General features: G+C 39.8%; 2 protein-coding genes across 4 annotated transcripts; one reads left to right on the top strand and one right to left on the bottom strand.

Moving 5' to 3' along the window:
- Positions 1 to 305: 305 nt before the first annotated feature.
- acd (ACD shelterin complex subunit and telomerase recruitment factor) lies at positions 306 to 2,663 on the bottom strand. 2 transcript variants are annotated; one of them, XM_055042592.1, is made up of 2 exons: positions 1,878 to 2,663; positions 306 to 1,329 (listed from the first exon to the last, which is right to left on the bottom strand). In XM_055042592.1, exons 1-2 carry the CDS (start codon positions 2,638 to 2,640, stop codon positions 449 to 451), a joined length of 1,644 nt encoding a protein of 547 aa, XP_054898567.1. In that variant the 5' UTR covers positions 2,641 to 2,663; the 3' UTR covers positions 306 to 448. The 2 variants fall into 2 exon arrangements, with proteins under 2 accessions (XP_054898567.1, XP_054898651.1); XM_055042676.1 differs by having other exon boundaries at positions 306 to 1,326.
- Positions 2,664 to 3,450: 787 nt separating this feature from the next.
- Positions 3,451 to 16,277, top strand: gan (gigaxonin). Of its 2 annotated transcripts, XR_008606740.1 has the most exons (14): positions 3,451 to 3,738; positions 4,036 to 4,245; positions 4,393 to 4,507; positions 5,072 to 5,422; positions 5,926 to 5,994; positions 6,241 to 6,392; positions 6,729 to 6,850; positions 7,640 to 7,752; positions 8,571 to 8,720; positions 10,499 to 10,635; positions 12,812 to 12,946; positions 13,701 to 13,810; positions 13,895 to 14,204; positions 14,297 to 16,277. XR_008606740.1 is itself a non-coding variant. In XM_055042414.1 (13 exons), the coding sequence occupies exons 2-13, from the start codon at positions 4,061 to 4,063 to the stop codon at positions 14,065 to 14,067; spliced, it is 1,812 nt and encodes a 603-aa protein (XP_054898389.1). In that variant the 5' UTR covers positions 3,451 to 3,738; positions 4,036 to 4,060; the 3' UTR covers positions 14,068 to 16,277. The 2 variants fall into 2 exon arrangements, 1 of the variants encoding a protein (XP_054898389.1); XM_055042414.1 differs by having other exon boundaries at positions 13,895 to 16,277.
- Positions 16,278 to 16,839: the final 562 nt, after the last annotated feature.

Raw genomic sequence — 16,839 nt, 5'->3', positions numbered from 1 at the left:
TATTTAGTTTTAAAACTATTGCAAAATATGTAATTCAAAAATTTACTTCCAAAATAAATATTTTGTCCAACAGAATATTTAAATATTAAATATATTTAAGATAAATGTTTAGTTGGAAAGCTAATTTTTAAGCTGAAGCTTAAAACTTTATTTGGGAACTAAATATTCACCTGCCAAACTAAATATTTACATTAAAAGATAAATGTTTAGTTTGGAAGGTAAATATTTGGACATTTAGAAACATGAATAAAATGGTGAAAACATGACTTAATAAATTAACCAGTTTTTTTCTCTGACATTAGAAATAAATCAAAATTTGCTTTTATTTTTTGTGTGTAATTTTACAAACGACACTAAATACAAAACAAGAAACCAAATGTAGAAGAAATGTTGGGCTTTTTTGGTAATAAACACGACAGACGAGTCCAATCTGCAGGAGTTCGGTACTTTAGTCCAATAATTCGACGCTGTGCGGATCCTCTGTTGGTTTCGGAGGCAACAGGTACCGCAGGGCCCAGTGGAGCAGAGACGCAGCCACTCGGAACCGGCTGAAGTCCAGGAGGTTCTGACCCGACACTCTGTATTTGTAGGAGAACGGTCTGCCGTCGCCGTGAGTGCCTGGGGTCTTTTTCGGGGCGGGTCCGGTCTGTTTTGGACTGTCCTCGCTTCTGGAAGATCCAATCTGGGAGTCAAAGAGCCAAGATGGCGGACTCCCACTTACTTCCTCCTCCTCCTCTTGTTGTTGTTGTTGTTGTTGTTCCGCCTCGCATCGCTTCCTCTTGGGCTTCCGATAGCTTCCCGGAACGGTGTCGGTTCCGTCTGAGACAGGAGGTTCTGGTGGGCTCACGGTGACTGATGAGGAGCTCGGTGGGAAGCTGGCGGCGGGTTGGTTTTGGTACGGAGGGAGGAAGCTGGGAACCGGAAGCTGGGTGCTGGCAACCGGAAGTCGGGTGCTGGTTATCACGGCAGCAGAGTCCAGTTTCGGGGTGGACTCCGGGGACGACTCGGAGGTGCAAGGGCTGATTCCCAGAGAGGGGAACATGTCCCAGGGGTTGGCGGAAAGCAGGGCGGTGGGGTCTGGGAAAGGAGCCATGTCCTCCATCAAAGGAAGGGGATGGTCACCCGCGTCCCCGGCTTCTCCCGAGTCCCCCGCTTCTCCCGAGACCCCTGCTTCTCCCGAGTCCCCTGCTTCTCCCGAGTCCCCCGCTTCTCCCGAGTCCCCCGCTTCTCCCGAGACCCCAGCTTCTCCCGAGTCCCCCGCTTCTCCCAAGTCCCCCGCTTCTCCCGAGACCCCCGCGTCTCCCTCATTCTGTCCTGGATCGCCACCTGCTGGAAGGACGAGGTAAGTACTTTCTCAGGTATCCAGTCACAATATGGCACCCAGTGGGGATTTTGAATGCAGAAACAGCTGTCAGATACTATGAAGTGGTATTAGGAACACGCTAAAAATAATACAGAAATAAATACAAACATAAAGTTTATTACAAACATAAAGTTATTACAAACTTTATGTTTGTAATAAATACAAACATAAAGTTGTAATAACATTATGACAATAAAGTGACTTTGTTCTGGTAATATGACTTTATACTTGTGATAATATGACTTTTTTCTTATTTCAACTTTATACTGGTAGTATTATCACTATTCTCAGGAGTTTATTCTTGCAATCTTTTGACTATCCTTTCATTTTTTATATTTTATTTTTATTAGTATGGCTCTCATACTCGTACATAAAAGGATTAGGGCCACAGAATTATGACTTTTAAGCTGACAAGAAATAATTATTAAAATTCAAAAATATATTTTTGATATTTTGCTGTTTGGCGCCCTTCTAACCCTGGCGCCCCTATGAATCCATAGAGTGCGTTACTGACCTGCGGGATCGGTTATCTGCCACGCCACGTCCTCTCCAGAGCTAGCCCGTTCCCTGCGCTCATCCGGCATGAGAAGCAGCTCCACGGGGACGGTGAAGCTCGGCTCCCCCTTGTACCTGACCCGGTCCAGGTCCCACCTGGTCCAGTTCGGAGGCGGGGTGTGAGCAGAGGTGGAGGGTCGGGGGTTCCTCATAGCCAGCAGTCTCTCCCGGATGTCCCGCAGCACTGTCTGCAGGCAGTCGTGCTGCCACTCTCCTAGCAGTTCGGACAGTTCCAGTCCGGCCTGGCTTCGCTGAGAGTCTTCCTGGCCAAGAAGGGACCTCCAGGTTCTGCAGATCTTCATCCGGACCGAGGCCGAGCTGGTGCAGCAGGGAGTGTTGTCTTTAACTGGACCCGCCGCGGTGGTGGCCAGCTCTCCCACTGACAGGAAGAACCGGCTCTTGGTCTGTTCCGGGTCCATGTGGAACCGGAGCCGGTAGTCCTGCAGGCACACGGTGGTGTTCAGGAGGCTGCTGAAGCACTCCCGGTCCTCCTTCTCCTGGAGCTGCTCCCAGCCGGAGGCGGTGAGCACGGCCGGGATCTTGAACTCTCCGTCGGACAGGAATAGCAGCCCCGTCGGGCCATCGGAACCCCGAGCCTGGGACTGGGTCATCTGACCCACCCCGATGACATGAGCCCTCAGCTGGCTGCCCGACTCATCCCCGCTCCCGTAGCTCAGGATCAGGTTCTCTATCCAGGGGGTCAGTTTGCTCCAGGGGGGCATTTGTGGAGTTTGTTTTTAGCTTGACGGTGTGCGCCTGTGAGTAGCTTCCGACAGGAAACTTTAAGTACATAAAATAGGTTCCTCCATAATAACTTGCTTTTTTAAAAAGCTTCATTTAAACATCAGTTTACAAACAAAACAAGGCAACAATATTAATACAAAGTTTATGATTTCACAGATTGAGTTGCGCGTATTTAAAATAATATAGAATAATGCGACACAGACCCAAATATGGAGGTTTACAACAAATAAAAGTTATTAATCAGATTACAAAGTTGTTGAAAAATTTATTCATTTGATTTTGGTTCAAAGAAGAAACGGCTCAATTTACATAAATTTGGATTAAGTTTTAAAAGTCTGCATTTATGAACAACAACAATAAAAACATTCCCAGTATAATTAAATTATTCATTCAAAATTTTGTTTTAAACCTCTAAAAGTATTCAAACCTAAACTGTGAAGGGAGTTTCTGCTGGGAAATATGACAGAGCTAGAAGAGGATCACAAAAGAAGACGATGTTTGTCTGGATATTTGACAAGATGCCAGAAACATTTTTCTTTTATTTTCCTTGCAAGTTTCTTTAACATTGTAAATACCTCTCTAAATAGTGGATGAATGAAATAAAGTCACGAATGACAGCCGGCTCTTGTATCATTTTTTGATTTGTTTATTTGTTTATTTATTTATTTGTTTATACATAAAGTTTGCATTAAGCTTATTGGTGGGACGCGTTTACCTGAACTCTTTCCGCCCATTTCAGGAGACGTTCAAGAATCCAAGACAAATGCATTACGCGAACTTGTAGACGCCTTTTCACATAAATTTCTCACCAATTATTAGTGTAAATGAGTAGTTTTGTTGAGTATTTATATGTACTGATAAATACACATTTCATTCATTATTGTTCTAATTATACATTCTGGTGTACATCTCGTCCAGTTTTGTCCTATGTTCCTGAATGCAGCATGTAACACATGCCTGTAACGTCGCCTTCCAACCTTTTAGTGATTCATGGTGTTCTGAGTGCAGTCCGGGGCACTCCCTGAGCCCAAAAATACGAAAACACAAAGAAAACATCAGGCAAGACTTTACAACAAGTAAATATTCTAATAGAAAACTATAGCGTGTTGTTTTAGCCCGTGTCGGAGCCGTTCATCTAAACTGTAGACTGTTTTGCTGCTAGCGTAGCTTTTCCTGCCAAACTTGATTTGAAAACTGGTTACTTTAATAAGTTCCAGCTCGCAGCACCTGAATGCGCTGCTTATAGAAAATACATCTTTGTTATTTTTAATAGTGGTGCTTGTACAAAGTATTCGGCTTGGTAATAGATAAACATACTAACAGCATTAATTAGAAAACGCTTATGAAACACGTGTGCACGCTTCTCTTGACAGAAGGAGATCTGTCCCAAGTCCAGACATGCCGAACGCCACATCCGGTGATCCCGGTTTGACGGTTTCGGATCCGCAGCACTCCCAGAAGCTCCTGAGAGTTCTTCGGACCTTCTGGCAGGAGCAAAGCTTCCACGATGCGCTCCTTGTGGTGGATGGAGAGGAGCTCCCAGTGCAGAAAAACATCCTGGCTGCAGCCAGCCCTTACATCAGGTCAGACCCTCCTCCTGCACACAGCTGGTCGGTCATTTGTTGTGTTTGTGGCATGATGGGTGTGTTCACTTTCTTTAGCTGGGAGTGATTCCAGGCAGCTTTTATTTCATGTTGTGGCATATTCTGCTGTGAATAATTTTGTTTTAGGACCAAATTGAACTACAATCCTCCTAAAGAAGATGGATCAACCTACAGAATTGAACTGCAGGGAGTCCCCATGGCCATCATGAAACAGATCCTGGACTACATCTTCAGTGGGGAGGTGATTCCCAGCTTTTCATCTTAAAATGCATCGTCTTCTCTCATCTGTTTAATCTATACATGATTATGTGAAAAAACAAAACAAAAAAAACAACAACAACAACAAGATATTAAGGTCAGAAAGATGGGAAAAATTAGTGCAAAGATGTTTTTGTGATGCTCCCGTCATGTCCAAAGTTGTTGCTCCTGGGGACAAAACTGACATTTAAACTACTAGCAGGTCACAAAATATATAAAATTTAAAATGCAAAAATTTATTTACTATGACTTTACGGTAACAGACAGATTTTTATAAAATCTATAAATTACTAAAGATCCAAAACTTAAAAAAAGACTTTGGACTGTCATTTTACTATCTGATAAATCTATTGATTTAGTGGCATTTTTTATTTGATTAATCATCAGAATAATCAATTTATCGATCACTGAAATAACTGTTAGTTGCTGCTCTAATGATGTACGATGTTAGAATTTTTCAGAGAAGCTGAATTTTAACAGTTTTATTCTCTGTAAAGCAGAATCATGAAACAGCAGTACAGCTGTTGGATTTGTTTCGTATTCCCAGATCACCCTGAGCGAGGACACCGTCCAGGACATGGTGCAGGCTTCCGACCTGCTGCTCATGACCGACCTGAAGCTGCTCTGCTGCCAGTTCCTGGAGAGCTGCATCACGGCAGAGAACTGCATCGGCATTCGCCTCTTCTCGCTGCATTACTGCCTGCAGCACGTCCACTACGTCGCCACGGACTTCCTGCAGACGCATTTTCGTGACGTGGTGCTCACCGAGGAGTTCAGGGAACTTCCCCACAGCCGGCTGTGCGAACTGCTGAGCATGGAGAAGCTCAACGTGGGCAACGAGAAGCACGTGCTGGAGGCCGCTGTGCGATGGTTCGCCCATGACCCGGACGACCGCAGGGTGAGGAAGCTTCACGTTCTCCATGGCTGATTTCCAGCTGATGATAAATTTTGCTGGATATTAATGTGATAAACGATGATAATGCCGTTTTGAGTAGGGGTGCACCGATTGCAAGGTTCTGGCCAATCACCAATTATCGATCTTTGAAAAGCCTGCCATGCCAATTCCAATTTTTTTCTCTGAAATTTTGCTAAATATAACAAGAAAGACGCTGAGTTAGTAACAGTGGGCCGATGATTGCCAACTGCAAATGTGCAGGCATGACCTGGCAAAATAAATAAATAAAACAACAAATAAAATGAATCATGTAGTGTCTGTAAACAAAATTGTCCCCAAAAAAGAGCCTAGTTGAGACCAAAGTATCAGACTGAAGACTTTTAACATTCAATTTTTGGTAGAAAGAGAGAAAAGAGACACTAAATAATAAATTAATCCCATAATTAATTGATTTATTGTGACGGGTCTGGTTGTTTTCCTTCAGTTTTTTGTTTCTGTGTCTTCAGGTCCATATGAAGGAAGTGATGTCGGCCCTGTGGATGCAGGGCTTGGACCAGAGCTACCTGAGAGAACAGGTGCTGCTGCAAACAGCATTTTGCACATTAGTATCTGTAGATTCTTATGTGCCATTTCAAGTTTCTAATCCTCAATAATCTGAAGGTTAATTAATGTTCTAAGAATATAAATAAAGAATATAAACTCCATCACCTCCAGCAGACACTGAACTGCAGCCATAGTTTCCTGGTGATTATTTTCACATAAAGCGATGAAGTTAAATTAGTTTTTGTGTTTTAGATGTTTACTTTGTGTCATGTGATCAGTCCATGGCAGAGCCGCTGATGAGGGAGGTGATCAGGGAGTTCTGCCAGAAGGTTCTGACGGAGGATCCGCCGCAGGGCGAGGCGATGCTGACCGCCTTCAAACCCCGAGGTTACTCTGAATGCATCGTCCTTGTAGGGGGAGAAGATCGAAGGTAGAAATCTTCAAGTTGGATCACAACGTACTGCAGAACTACACAGAAACACGTTGGGAGCTGTTTGGCTCCTCACTCAGCCTGTCTTAATGATTGGAAATTAAAATTATCCCATTAATTTTCTTTCAGATTAATATTTTTTCAAGAGCAATTTTGCTGACAGTTATTATGATCTATTTCATTAATGATTTTGGTTGTTTGTGTGTTTTTATTGTTTTTGTGGAACATTTGAAGAACATTTGAGGAATGTTACTTTTGAACAGAATTATGAGAGGTGTATTTCAGATGTGATGCAGTCAGGGATCTCCGTCTGATCGACTGTTTCACCCCGAACAGAACCAGGAAGCCCACCGCCGTGACGCGCTGCATGTGCCCACTGTACGACGCCAACAGGCAGAAGTGGATCGAGCTGCAGCCGATGAGCTTGGCCCGTCTGGGCCACGGCGTGGTCGCCGCAGGTTAGTGCTCCTTCGGAATCTGTTCTGAATAGAAAGACTTGCAATTAATACTTTTTAAAATTAAAATCAGTTTCGATGGATTAACTAAAAATAATAATGTCTGCCAGACCTTCTTTTAGTGTTGTAGTTTGTCCGCCATCCAGCAGGGGGCGCCACTGGTTCTCCTTCTGCAGAGCCTTTGATACAGAAACAAAGATGGCGGAACAGTCAAAACAGAATCGGTCGTCTGATGAAAAATGCACTTTATTCGGTTCTGTTTTAAAATGGAAAAATAACATGTTGCCAATTAGCAATGTTGATTTTTCTTTTGTGAGTTAAAACACTTCATGAATTTTTAACATTTCTTCAGGAGCACAAAAGTTCTCTGAATATGTCTGTTCATGTGTTTCAAATATAGTCACCTCCTAAAATAAAGAATCACCACATCTTTTTTTCCAAAAGATGTTTCAGGCAAAAAATTGTTTTATTATTTTAGGGAGGTGGTGATATGTTTTTCTTTTCCTGTCACATTGTGTGTGTGTGTGTGTATATATATATATATATATATATATATATATATATATATATATATATATATATATATATATATATATATTGTATTTCAGCATATTGCTAAAATGGAACCCGTCATGTTATGGAAATACTGTCGGTTCTCTTAACACAAGACAAAACTCTGCTTATCAATTAACCGTCTTTCGATTAAATTAGACAAATTGATTAATCGATAACTTGCATCCTTTGAGCAGAGCAGCAGGTGGGTGGTTGACGTGGCTGTTTCCTGTGTGTCAGAGGGCTTCCTGTTTGTGATGGGGGGAACAGATGAAAACGGCACGATCCTGGACACTGGAGAGAAATACGACCCGGACTCCAACTCCTGGAGCCCCATCCCCCCGATGCTGCAGGTACCGACAGCTGCTAATCTGAGAGATTATTGATTGTTGTCAACTTCCATAGACATCCAAATGGCTTGTTTCTGCACCTTTTGACCACAAGGTGTCATTATTGCTTTTAAAGTGAAATCGCAATAAAAAGCAGCAAACGTTTATTTTTGCCTAGTTTCTGGTGCAATTATCTTAGTAAGACAAACTAGTTTGCAAGTGAAAAGGCAGCAGAATATAGGAGTTTTTGGTTGCACTTTTTTTGAAGGGGTGTGTTTAAGATTCATATCAATCTGTCATGAGCATGGAGTCTTCAGACATGTTTATGACTGTTGTCATGAAGTGTCACTAAGTAAATAATGACATTTTTAATGCCAAGTCAGCACACTTAATGGGTTTTTAATGCAACTTTGCATTAAATGTTGCATTAAATTGTCAACTTTGCATTGAAATCATTTATAAATGTTGATTACAAAGGACTAGTTCTGCTTGAAGATTTTCTCACAGCAAAACAATTTCCCTCGTTTTAGAGGAAGAAATCTGCTTGTAAAACTTGTCACTTTTAAATCAATATTAATGAATTATTTACCTAAGACAAGTTTCTATGACTTGTTGAAAATTTACTTTTATGTTAGTTTTGTCTTAAGATGTTTGCTGGACATAAATACTTTGTAAGAATCTGTTTTTGCAGTGTTTGCACTGATTTTTACTGACTTTAGCACCTTTTTCTTTCTGATTTGGTTATGATGGGAGTCACAGCTTTCCCAGTTTTAAGCACCTTGTCAGTTTTTGCACACAAATACCGGTTTTAATAATATCTGTGTCCTGTCTGATGCTTGCAGCCTCGTCAGAACTTCGGCGTGGTGGAGGTGGACGGGCTGATCTACGTGCTGGGAGGAGAAACCGAAGACCTGGCGCTGACCGCGGTGGAGGTTTTTGACCCACATTTCAGCACCTGGAAGATGCAGACGAGCATGACGATGATGCGGAAGGTAATCGAGGAGAACTTCTCTTCTTTCCAACGTTGATTCAGTTCTTTGAGATTCAGTGACTATAAATTTTACACATCAACATAAAATAAGATCAGGACCATTGCAAAACCTTGATTCTTTAATATTGTTATTCATTGTGAATTAGATGTAAAGGTAACATGTTCATACATATAATTAGATTAAATTACCAAAGATAATTTGTTGAACAGAATTTAAATATCAGCTTTGTTGAAGTTTTCTGCACACAAACCAGGAATTTGACTTTGGTTCCAGCTTGTTCTCAATTTTAAGTATGAATATGTAAAAGCAAAACCGAAAAACAAGGTTGAATTATTTACAGTTTATAAACTTTTAATAATTTAAAATAAACTTACACACAATAAAAACATTTAAATAAATAATAAACATATGACACTAAATATATATTATAATATATGTATCAATATATATATAAATATACATATATATTATGATTTTTTGATGGTGAGCATGAGCAGTTATGTGAAAGTTCTCCTCTGTGACCTGCAGGGGGCGCTGTAACACCTTCGAAGAGTTCCTCAAAAAGAAAACATTACTTATGTTATCAAGTATTTAATACTTCCTAAATAAAAATAAACTATTTATAGACATTACTGATTACAGAAAAATGTTCCACAGTCACTGATTTAAAAACAAAAAATCCCGCTCAAACGTAAAGCTACAATGTGACTCATTGACTTTTTTTTCCGTAATTTCTGGTTGAGTGTGTAATTTCTTATTCTTGCATCGTCTGTCAGAAACAGCAGGACGGTCTCAGGGCCCAGTCAGCGTATGTGTGGCGGTATCTTATCATATTTTTATTTTGCTTTTATATCAGTTTCTTTTACTTTTGTTCTCTGAACTTGTTCCGGCTGAAGCTCCTCTTAGTGACGTTTCTTTTCTGTTTCTTTGAAATAAAAGATAATTATTGTGACAGAACGACTTCATGTTAGGAGATCATGTGAACCAGCACCACAGACTGCTGCTGAGCTTTACAGCCTTACTTGATAAAACTATGACCTACATGATGTTGTAACATTTTCCTGTGACTTTGTTTATTTCTGAGCCACTAAAAGGAGAACTAGACTTTAGGACTAAATTTAATTTCATTTTAATTTCATTTTAGTTTGCTGTTGTGAAGTGAAAAATGCCAGATTTTATTATTTTAAAAAAATATTTAGCTTTACCTTGTGCCAGCAAGAATTATTTAAACAACTCTGAGTCAATAATTTATGTAGGGATTTTAATGCCTTAATTTCGATTAAGTACATAGATTTTAATATATTAAAAACATTAACACAGTTCATTTCTAGTTTTTATACAAATATACAAAAGTTCTGCCATGGAACCTTTTTGTTATTGTGTTTCCAGTACGTCCATAAATATGATGCACAAGCAACATCTGCATCAACACACATAAAAAATGTTGGTTATCGTTGGTTAATGTTGGTTTCATTTACTACGATTCAAAAGAAAATCTGAAGGGGTGAGTTTTAGTCTAGGTTTAAAGGCACTCAGTGTTTCAGCTATTTTGCAGTTTTCTGGAAGTTTGCTACAGATTTGTGGAGCATAAATGCTCAATGCTGCTTCTTAGGGGAAGCTAAGTGTGCTAAATGCTTTCAAAGTTAGTCAAACAAAACCATTACTTCTGCTTTTAGCAGACGCAGGCCACCACTGCTGTTTTTGTGTTTGGTGTTTTCAGAGTGTATGCTGCAGCTAAGTAAATAAAAAAAAACACAGATTAAATTTTTTGCCGTTAGGTGGGATGCTACGCCTCGATGAATAAGAAGATCTACGCCATCGGCGGCGGCTCCTACGGGAAACTCTTTGACTCTGTGGAAAGCTTTGACCCAAAAACCCAGCAGTGGACGGGCCTGTGTCCTCTGAAGGAGAGACGGTAAGCGTGACCCCGTCAGGTGACCGCCGGCCGCGACGCCGCGCGCAAGCACAAGTTGCTCAACAGGAAATGAAAGGAAGCTTCTGTTGCAATTCTGGATAGATTAGCGTTAGCTTGAGCAGCGCCGCGCCACATCCACGCTGACACACGATGCTGCCACTGTCGAGTCACGCTGCACTCAGCCTGGGAAACTCTTCTTCTTCTTCTCATCTGCCGTGGCGTTGATGCAAACCAGCAACTGAACCAGAGTTTTTGGGTTTCAATCATCATCATCCAATTCTTACCTATTCAAGCCGCAGCAGGTTGTTTTTTTGAGGGGTTTCTTTGAATAACCACATCCCAGCTCATATCTGTGGTTTTTACGTTTCCTCCATAACCTGATTCACACACTCCTTTACTTTTCAACTGCACTCATTCGTGAGGCTGAACTTTAAGATCTTGTTTTTAGTCACTCATCAGATCAGAAACTCATCATTTCAACTTTTAAATATCACATGTAGAAATGTTTTTATGGTTTCTTGAAGTAGGCAATAGTAACAAATGTTTCTGGACCAGAAAATTATTGTGATGAACAATAGGATTGTTTTTTGAGACCATTTTGAAGTAATATAATGGTAATGGCAAAAAATGTAAGAAAACATTCTCAAAGATCAATAAAGTGTAAATTGTAATCTACATTTAACACTTAAACATTTTAAATATCCAAAATAAACAAACAAAACAGAAACAACAAACTAAATGAATCATGAAGTTTCTGTAAACAGACTGAAGGCTTTTGTCATCCAGATTTTTGTAGGAGGGAAAAAGAAAAGAAAGAAACAATGAATCATGCAAATAAAAATTATTGAGATATTTTTAATGTGTTTTGAAGTTTCACAACACATGTTTTGTGAAACTTAAAAACATGTGTTGTGAAACTTCAAAACCTTTGTTTTGAAGTTTCACACTGATCTGGGTTGTTCAACTAAAATGACTCAAATCGGTTTAGTTTCTCTAACTTTTGTAGTCAGAAATATTCAACCTCGTGAATTATGAAATTTTATTCCAACTCACATTCAGCTTTGATTGAATTCTCTGAGTTGAGAGAAACAGAAACTAAACAGGAAGTGCAGGATGTGGTGACTGTACGTGACTGTTGGGTCAAGACAAGTCATGTCACAAGTGTCAGGTGTTTGGATTTCAACAACAAATAAGAGATTATAAATGACAGAAAATATTTTCAATTTTATTTCAATATCTCCTTTGTAAGTTGTGTGACAAAGTATTAAAGCCATGCTATTAGAAGCTTTAATTACAAGAATATAGACTTAATATTAGCAGAATAAAGGCACTATTTTACCTGAACAACATCTTAAAATTACGAGAAAAGACTATTTAATCAGTCATAAAGATCTGATGTAGACCAGCTCAGTTCATGTGGTTTTCTTCTAAATAGACTTGATTGTTTGCACTGTCCTTTTCAACTCCTGATAACAATAATAATTTGATTATTTTGTGTATTAGTTATTTTTATTTGTAAAATTTATAACAAAGTATAACTTCACAAAATGTTCAACATTACAGAATTTTAATTTGGGGGTATTTCTTGTGTTTAATTTCTCAATAAAACTAGTTTTTCTTCTAATTTTACAACTTTATTCTGGTAATCTTAACGGTTTATCCTCGTATTAATTTGACTCTATTCTCAAAATTAAAACTGTTGCCTCGTCGCGATATTTTGTCCTAAGAGTTGACTTGAATTTGAAGTCCAAGTAAACAAGATGGCGGCCCTGTGCGCGCTGACATCACTCCGAACTACGGAAACCCAAAGAGTCCATTGATGAAAAAAACCCCACATTTTCCAAAAATTAAATCTTTAAAAGCCCAAAATTTGATTGATTAGATTTATCGGCCAATCTATGTTGTGTTTTTTTTGCTTAGTGAAAGGGAAATGTACGGTCAGCCATCTTTGAAAAATGGGACAAAATTGAATTCAAATGAAAATGTTGGCATGAACTCGAACGTATCTTCTGTCTTAAACAAAGTCAAGCAGAAAATTAAAGCTCAGCATCCAGTTTGGAGGCAAAACGGTACCAAATCCTGAGGAAATGGATGTAAACTTCTGATCTTGAAGACATAGGTAACTAAATCTTTTAATAATCTGTCTCTGTTTGTTGACGCACTTCGTCCCGCTCAGGTTCGGTTCGGTGGCCTGCGGCGTCGGTCAGGAGCTCTACGTGTTCGGCGGAGTCAGAAGCCAAGAGAGCGAAAATCCCGAGCAAAGACAGATGATGACCTGCAAGTCTGAGTTCTACCACGACGAGATGAGAAGGTCCAGTTCTAAAAGCTTGATTTGAAATGTCAGTTATTATTGAACAGGAGGTAAAAATGTTTTGTCAAATTTTCCCCCTTTTACGCTGGAACTGAAAAAATACAATAAGTAACAGCGAGGCGTCTGAGGCAGTGATGAAATCATTTTCAGTTATTAGAGCAGTAGTATGTGACTTTTGTAACAATTTAATTTTTAAATAAAATTGTCACGTTGTTGAGACAGTTTTAAACGACACAGATAATCTGAATAGATCGAGATCCTCTGTCTCCTAGTGCTATCTAGAAACAACAAATCACAGCTAGGAGGCGGGTCTTAATGCTGTCAATCAGTGTTGTGAACAAGCTGCTCATTGTGCCCACACAGTAGCTCTCTGCTATGCGACTGCCAGCCTTGTCATGAATGCTAAGGCTAGTTAGCATAGCCTCCGAAGACGGGGATAAATGGTTTTAATATAACTGTAAGTTGTTTTAAGGCAAAAGAAATTTTTTCCAAATCATTTTCTTTCAATAAAAAAAAACGTAGGAAGTTTTAACAAAAACTTTCTCAAATACGAGTAGCAATTCATGATAAAATTACTCAAGTAAAAGTAAAAAGTACAGTGTAGTAAAAATGTATTTTTTATTTCTTTATTTTTCTGAAAAGCTGTTGAACTTTTTGTGATTGAGGAACTGAAACTAGTTACTACCCGACTCTGCTAACTGGGTTACGTTCTGAGCGTGAAAAGTTGACGTGTTTTCTGAACGCTTTGGTCCAGGTGGATGTTCCTGGACGACCAGAACCTGTGCATCCCGGCCAGCTCCTCCTTCGTCTACGGGGCGGTTCCGATCGGGGCCAGCATCTACGTGGTGGGAGACCTGGACACGGGTCGGTAAAAAGAACCGCAGGCGGTGCTTTCCAGGTCGCTCGCTTCGCTGACCCACAGCTTGTCTTTCATTGTGTTGTGCGTAGGGACGAGCTTCGACTACATCCGGGAGTTTCGGCGCAGCACCGGGACGTGGTTCCGCACCAAGCCCATGTTACCCAGCGACCTCTCCAAAACGGCCTGCGCCGCCCTGCGCATCGCCAACTGTCGCCTGTTCCGCCTCCAGCTGACCCAGGGCATGTTCCCCATCAGGTTGTGATTCCTGGCCGCACACGGCTCACTGCTGCCCCCTACCTCCTGACCGGGGTCGGAGCGTCGCAGAAAACTGCGTTGGGGATCGTGGATTTTTATCGTTTGACTTGACGAGACTAAAACTCATCAAACCAAGTTTTTATGGTGAAGGTTTGTTTTTCGGTTTGTTTGTTTTTTTAGGAATTTTAAAATATTTTCTATTTAACTTGGGACTTTATCTTTTTGTTCTTTTACAGATCATTCCTCATTGTTTTATATTCACTGATGGGTCGGGGAGAGATTGAACACTAATATCTAAAAAAATTATGATACTTAATTTAGAGGAGATTTTTAAGGTACTTTCACTTGCAGCACAGGTAATTCTTTAGTATTTAAGTGATATTCCTAAAATGATCCACATTTTAGATGGTAAACACTTTCAAACTAAATGTTAACACTTATTTAATTTGTTCTGGCTGAGGCTTGTTAAAGTTGTGGGATGGAGATTTAAAGGTTGTGGTGCTTTTATTTTTATGCAAAATCTTTTAAAGTGATGCTTTTAATGCAACTTCAATCCAAAACCCAGAGAATCAGAGAACGCCGAGTCGCTGGTTGCCCGATTTCCCGCCTCTCGCAGAGAGAAGTGGAGGCCAAATTTAACCCTCAAACAAAAGGCTACTGCATTAAAACTATGTGGTGTCAAAATCAGTCATGGTCCATGAATATCAGAACCCTCTGGTGGATAAACTTGTACATTTTTATACATCTACAAGGTTTTAAAAAGAAGACATGAAAAATGAAAAAGACAGCACTAAATGAGTGGTTTAATGCGAGTTCTGTGTTCTGGGGGAATTTGACAGAAAATTGTAATTCCTATAACAGTGAGAGATGCACTGGATGAAGGTAGAAAGAAATATCTATGTTTCAATAAATAAACTGTAAATGTGGAGACAAAGTTGTAGATGTAAAAGTGGTTTGAAGGAAAAAAACCATGAATATTTTCCAGAATAGGAATTCAGCCAAGCCTGATTTTAAATAACGTATCATTTTATTTATTGAGTATGAAGCTTTTTTGATTTCAAATCTATATTCTTTCTTACTTGAGCTGCTGATTTAGGCCAGTTTTGTGATTTGAAGCCTGTTTATTCTATCAGGATTTCATTCTTTCTGGAGAGAAAAGGCTCCTGCCTCAAAGGTATCTGGAGATGTGAGGCATATTTGAAAGACATTGATGGATTCCCCAAATATCTGGATAATAAATGTGTTTACCAGGAAACAGATGTTCATTCAAAGTGTTTAAATGTGGATAAAACTTGCTGTATTTCCTGGAGGCTCCCAGAACTCGCTCCTCCGGAGGAAATCAGTCCCTGGAGGCGGAAAACGAGTTTGGAATCATGAATCGAAGCAGATTGACGTTGTCCTACAGCGGAGATGTTTCGAGTATTTGACTGAGAAGGAAATCTTGTTTAAATCTTTTGAACAACATTCAGTCAAGAAATGTTAAAACTAGTTTTAACATTGTTAAAATAAGGTTTAATTAAAGGAACGGAAATAAATTTGTGTAAGAAAACAATAGCGGTAGGAAGCAGCACTAGTGGCTCTTTCCACTCAGTCCAGTATTTACAGTAAATGTTCTGGACTGCATCACTGTTGTCTAAACAGCCTGTTTGTGAGGAAATTCACAAAGTGCTGAAAGTGTTTTTGTTTTTGTTCACATGAACATCACCTGCTAAACATACTGCTTTGTTATCCACCGATATGACAGCAGTCATATGGGTGGGGTTTTCAGAAATTAAAGGGACGTTAGGATTAGGGTTAGGGTTAGGGTTAGGGTTAGGTTGCTCTGCTCTCATGTGGTGGGACGGCCGCTGCAGTGATGCACAATATTTTATGGCAGTGTTTTTTGTTTTTAAAAAGTGATCCACAGAGTAGTGGTTCCCAAAGTGTGGGGCGGCGCAAGAAATTGTATGGATGAATGAAAAAGATATATATTACACGAAAGTGTTTCACTGTAAAGATGGTTTGTTGTTTGTTTTGTTACAACCTGAAGTGTGAAATAAACTTCAGTGGAGTTTGAAAACAAAATATGTGTGAAGGTTTATGTCTGTTTGAACGATGTGTGCCCAGTTGATTTTTTGGGGGGGGGGTTATTGTAAATCTTTGGGAACCACTGCCATAGAGCAACCCAACATACAGAGTAAATATTCCTCCATTCAGAGTAGCATAGCTTGAACACATTTAATTAAGCAAAATGTATTTGTTAAAATACTCAAGTACTGATCATAATAACACCTAATAATCAAAATGTGTCCTCAGACAGGGCTCAAAAATATCAGTTGTGTGAAAGTTCTGGTACTGAAAACATTATTATTAAAATATTTATACAAATCAGGACTTGGGTCTGGAGGCTGTTCTAGACCAAATTTACCACGGAGTCTGGTGGAGTGAGTCTTTTCTCATGGGGACACTTAAAAAAACAGCAATATTTCATCATTTGATATAATAAGTGAGCCAATGTTAATATTAGCATTTCAGCATATTTCAATATAAAACCTCCTGTATACTAAACTGATTAACTCCATGTCTGTCAACATGCTAGTGATGCCCCTCAAGTCTCAACTGGCAGTGATTCGCGCCATCTTTGTAGGCAAGCGCAGCACAAAGCCCAGAGAACCATGACTCTGAAACCAACACAAACTAAATCTAGTCAAAAAACAGAAACATGTCAGACAAAGTGGACCAGCTGCCTCCGATCTCCTACTATTATATAGTTCACTACTTAGTGAACATGAAGAGCACC

Source organism: Poeciliopsis prolifica, unplaced genomic scaffold (assembly GCF_027474105.1).
Source record: "Poeciliopsis prolifica strain line A6 unplaced genomic scaffold, Auburn_PproV2 SCAFFOLD001, whole genome shotgun sequence".
Classification (NCBI taxonomy): Eukaryota; Metazoa; Chordata; class Actinopteri; order Cyprinodontiformes; family Poeciliidae; genus Poeciliopsis; species Poeciliopsis prolifica.
This window is presented reverse-complemented; position numbering and strand designations above follow the sequence as displayed.

What these genes read in the sequence shown, in the direction of transcription:
- acd (XM_055042592.1), bottom strand. Translation starts at nt 2,640, where the DNA reads ATGCCCCCCTGGAGCAAACTGACCCCCTGGATAGAGAACCTGATCCTG. An exon ending in GCAGATAACCGATCCCGCAG is followed by an intron (nt 1,330 to 1,877) that starts GTCAGTAACGCA and finishes TCGTCCTTCCAG; the next exon opens with CAGGTGGCGATCCAGGACAG.
- gan (XM_055042414.1), top strand. Translation starts at nt 4,061, where the DNA reads ATGCCGAACGCCACATCCGGTGATCCCGGTTTGACGGTTTCGGATCCG. An exon ending in TGTCCTCTGAAGGAGAGACG is followed by an intron (nt 10,636 to 12,811) that starts GTAAGCGTGACC and finishes CGTCCCGCTCAG; the next exon opens with GTTCGGTTCGGTGGCCTGCG. An exon ending in TACCACGACGAGATGAGAAG is followed by an intron (nt 12,947 to 13,700) that starts GTCCAGTTCTAA and finishes GCTTTGGTCCAG; the next exon opens with GTGGATGTTCCTGGACGACC.